This window comes from Sinocyclocheilus grahami, unplaced genomic scaffold (genome assembly GCF_001515645.1).
Source record: "Sinocyclocheilus grahami isolate Dianchi unplaced genomic scaffold, SAMN03320097.WGS_v1.1 scaffold1200.1, whole genome shotgun sequence".
Taxonomy (NCBI): Eukaryota; Metazoa; Chordata; class Actinopteri; order Cypriniformes; family Cyprinidae; genus Sinocyclocheilus; species Sinocyclocheilus grahami.
The window spans coordinates 5,586-10,447 of record NW_015506379.1 but is presented as its reverse complement, the minus strand read 5'-3'; the positions used below and the strand labels follow the sequence as shown (position 1 = coordinate 10,447).

The 4,862-nt window shown below is 36.9% G+C and overlaps 1 protein-coding gene across 1 annotated transcript in view; it reads left to right on the top strand.

The window, feature by feature from the left end:
* Window positions 1-4,862, top strand: part of LOC107567943 (golgin subfamily A member 2-like) — a 25,009-nt gene that overhangs the window by 15,284 nt on the left and 4,863 nt on the right. The window contains exons 16-21 of the mRNA XM_016253752.1: window positions 74-161; window positions 738-874; window positions 1,743-1,961; window positions 2,037-2,150; window positions 3,379-3,603; window positions 4,766-4,855. Coding sequence (XP_016109238.1) covers window positions 74-161; window positions 738-874; window positions 1,743-1,961; window positions 2,037-2,150; window positions 3,379-3,603; window positions 4,766-4,855 — 873 coding nt within the window. The remainder of the gene's footprint in view (window positions 1-73; window positions 162-737; window positions 875-1,742; window positions 1,962-2,036; window positions 2,151-3,378; window positions 3,604-4,765; window positions 4,856-4,862) is intronic.

The following is a 4,862-nucleotide window of genomic DNA, read 5'->3' as shown; positions in this document are numbered from 1 at the left end:
TCTGTGTGTGTGTGTGTCTCTGTGTCTCTCTCTGTGTGTGTGTGTGTGTGTGTGTGTGTGTGTGTGTGTGTAGGTGCGTCTGATGTCAGAGGAGCGCGACAGCACTGCTGCTCAGATTCAGGAGCTGCAGGAGAAGATCACAGAGCTGGAGAACGCTGCAGGTACAAGACGTGACACACACACCCTTTACGTCACATTCTCATTGATCATGACACAATGAAGTGTTTTTTCCCCTGCTTACCAAAATAAAGCAATAAGCCCCAAGAAGCCATGGTTTACAGTGAATTTATAACAGGTAAGGGGTGTTATTAGGCACTGTTATACATTCACTGTAAACCACGGCTTCACGGGGCTTATTGCTTTTATAAAACACGGTTATTCCATATACGCAGTAAGGTTTCACAAAATAAAACAGAGCAAATAAAGTGTAATGATATTAATAAAAACAGTATTCTTCCACCAAACAATGTAGCTCCTCAGAAACAGTTGTGGTTGCTACAAAGTGGTTGCCGAGCAACACACAAACGTAAACAAAGGTGTGTGTTACTTTGTAGCGTCATTCACAACAGCTTCGAACGCGGCTCAGCCAATCAGAATCAAGCACCGGAACTCTCCGCTTTATAAAACAAACACCGACAAGTTAGCTTTTTCATCATGTGTCCAGAAAGAACATTCAGGTTTCGAGTGAGGAAACACATTTCAGACAGAAACATGACAGGTTTGTCTTGTGTCCGCAGCTCTGATGAGTAAAGAGCAGGAGCCGCAGGCCGTGTCACAGGCCTCAGGCCCTTCAGAAAGTGAACTGGCCCTTCAGGAAACCATCAGCAGCCTTCAGGAGGAGAGAGACGCTCTCAGTCTGCAGTACCAAGCACAGGTGACCTACACTGACCATGTGACGCATGCTTTGTCACGCATTTTAGTTGTTAAATTTTACAATTGACTCATGTTTTTCTAAACTTACAAGTGAAGATACTAGATCATGCAGCATGCGCATCCTTATTGTAGTATATTTAGATTAATATGTTATTTAAAATGCATTAGACCAGCCGTTTTGACTCTTAAGCCCCCTTCATTGTCCACAATGATATTCGAAGGGCCCCTAGCCCTAGTTTTGTGTTTGTAACTTATTTTAATCTATGGGTTTAATTCTAGTTTCTGTAAATTCAGAATTGACCAAAACGACTTAAAATTTAAAAATGTGAAATTAATATTAAAAAATAAAAATAGTTATGATTAAAATTAAAAGTTTTAAGAGCGGAATGTATTTATATTAATTATAAAAAATATATAATTTTAATAAAATAAAAATATGGCTTTAAAATAACTTCCTTATATATCAATTTTTTTCTACATGAAAAACTATTGCTATTGGGGGTAAATTAAGCTCTTTAATATATATATATATATATGAAATATAAAAATGTTTCTTGTTTTATTTTATTTAATACTTGTTTTATCTTATTTTAAGTAATCTTAAGTCATCTTGTGGCCAGGCTCTGGTTGATAACCACTGCATTCAAGGCTTTTAATTTGCATCTTAACTTTTAGACATAAATTTGAAATATGTTGCATCACAATTGTAATTACTAGAAGTGTAAACTTTGTTAAAAATGTGTGATGTATGTGTTGAAATGCAGACATTTCAACCTGTACAGCTGACAGGAGCTAGGGCTTGGTGGTATAATGTTATGATATCAGACACTTATTACAGAGGTATTTGAGTGCTCTGTTGTGTCCTGTAGGTGCGAGACAACGAGCAGCTGAGCCGACTGGTGCAGGAACAGGAAGTGAGGCTGGAAGAACTGGAGAGACACGCAGAACGCTCCGCGGAAGAGGCTCAGGATCGACTGCAGATTCTGGAGGACGTCCAGAGCGACAAGGCCACCATCAGCAGAGCCCTGGCCCAGAACCGAGACCTCAAAAACCAGCTGGCCGAGCTGCAGAACGGCTTCGTCAAGCTGGTGAGCTCTAGTGACAGATGACTTGTGCACGCGAGTGAACCTGACCCCTGACCTCTGACCTCTGTCCTCCTCCAGACCAATGAGAACATGGAGCTGACCAGCGCTCTGCAGTCCGAGCAGCACATCAAGAAGGAGATCGCTCGTAAGATTGGTCAGCTGCAGGAAGACCTGCACAATGCCAAAGAACAGGTGTGTGTCTGCATAAAAATCAAAGGAGAAGATGTTATCTTAAAGCAGGGGTTGATGAAGAGCTCATAATTATACCCGATGGAAAAATAAAAAATGCTTGATATAGCTTATTGCGGCTATCAAAATAAAGGAAAACGCAAGCAGCTGATAATCCTTTAACAATAAATCTGATGGTCGGTTCACAGTAAATCGAGCAAAATACATCTCTGCAAGCACTGTGGCTTCACGGTGCATTTTGGGAAATCAATATGCGATTGGTTCACTTTATGCATTAACTCCAAGATTCTTGTGGACAGCATTTCATCAGTATTTAACCAAAAATAAAAGGATTTAAAATGTTTAAAACGTCAGGGTCTGAAAGTACAGAATTTAAGACAGAAATATTAGTATTGTGACTTGTAGTGTAAAATAAAATGATCTAATATTTAATGTAAATTACACCAGTAATATATCACTTCATTTTTGTTAGTTAAAACATTAACAATAATATTAATAATTATTATTATAACCACAACAATAATAATAGTAATTGTGTAATTATTATAACATTTAATAATGATTGAAGCCCGCTACAATGTCAAAATAAAACACTTACTAAAAAAAGATTAAATATTTTATTTGTTTACTTGCATGTTGTCATGTGACTATTAACCGACATCCGAGAACTGTGAGCATGTGAATGTGTTATTACATTATTGAAATATTATCTTAAAACCTCAGGGGGACTTCAAGATAAACATTCTGAAGACAGAGTAATGATCAAGACCATAATACAATGTAATAAGAATGGGATATTAGTAGACCAGATCAAACAAGTGTGTTTTTAAAAGTTGATTTATTATTTATATGTCTATATAGATGTTATTATTATTACTATTTCAGTTTTAGTTATTTTAGTACATCAAATTAAACTAATTAAAATGAGAAATGTTGCCTTGGCAACTAGTAGAAATTTTTCTACATTTATTTTATTTCAAGTTACACTAATGTTTTTAATGGTTTTAATTTTAATGTTGATGAACTATAATAACCCTGATCTTCCATGTAATAGACTGTGAAGCCGATATGGCAATGCATTTAAATACAACAACATCAAGTAAATATTTTGTGTCTGAAGAGTCTGGCTGACAAAACGAGTTTGGAAACCTTTGTCTCAAAGGGATACTGATTTTTGCGCAGCTGTAATGTTTGCGCTCCTAACCCGACTCTCCGCTCTTCCTCTCATCAGCTGCAGGAGAAGTGCGGAGAGCTGGCGTCTGCGCAGGAGCACAGGGATCAGTGTCTGGCTCACCTGCAGCAGTACACGGCTGGATACCAGCAGCTGGTGGCGGAGCGAGAACATCTGCACCATCAGTTCCTGCAGCAGGCGCAGCTGATGGACCGACTGCAGCACGACGAGGTGCAGGGCAAAGTGCAGCTGGAGCAGAGTCACGTGCAGCTGCAGGAGGCGCAGGTAAACACCGCCACTTGACCATCTTCCACCCTACCATTAAACACACTGGTGTTGTCCAAAATATCGAGTTTTTATGCATATCAATTTTATATATTGGAAACTCATTTTTTCCATCTGAGATCACTCGATCTTTTCTCTGATATCAAGTTGATACACCCCAGAGTGTGCATTTTAGTTAAAGACTATATAGTCTGTTATGTTGTTTTTATACACGATCAGCTCATGATCCTGTGATTTCAGCATCTCTGAGTTCAGTCAATGCATGTGACTTTAATGTGCATTTGGGAACGCACTGTGCACCAGTTACGCCTTTTCACATTTGCAAAATAAACGCTCAAGGGTTCAAGTCATTATTAATTATTAAATCCAACTACAAAAATTTAATAATTTTGTTAAAAACTTGCATGTCATGTGACCATTAACCAACATCAGAGAACCGTGAACGTTTCATTAAATAATATTATTATGAAATATTAACTTAAAATCTCAAGGGGGAGATTTTGTGTTCTTTGCTGAATCTGTGTTTTAGTATAAATTCAATTCACATTTATTTGTGTAATTATTAGATAATATAATTTCATTAATATATTGAATCAAGGGTTTAACTCTTGCAAATGAAGACATTAAAGCATTACTCATTAATTATAAAATCCTGCTACAAAAGTAAAAATAATGAATAATTAATTACTCTTGTGAAATAAAATTTTTAATAATTATTAGTCTAAAATATAGTAAACATTTTAATAAAGTAAAATAATATACTTTTCATTGTAAACAGTAACAGTAATATATTTCTGCTTTAAAAATATTATTATTATTATTATTACTTTTACTACATAATCCGCTCAGAGCTTTCAGACAGGAGTGTTTCAGTTAATAATAAAATGCTGTGACTGTGGTCAAAAGTAAATTAAGTTAGACGCTCTTCAAATTTTATGTTCTTAATGTTGTGGCAATTTCTTCCTGTGGTAAATGGTATCAAATATCAATAATTTTCAAGGTCTTGTATTGAAGTTAGAATTTCAGTTTTGTGCCAACACTTAAAGAAACGCATGTAAATTAGCTGTGTTGTGATTGGACAATATCTCTGCATGTGAAATGAGTATCAGCGCCTCCAGTAAGTTGTCGAGGTGTAAATATGCTGCATTACTGCCTCCTGCAGGAGAAACTGAACCAGCTGGCTAGAGATAACGATGAGCTGAAGACTGAGGTGCAGGAGCTGCTAAACAGCTCGGCTCTGAACACCTCACACAGAGACG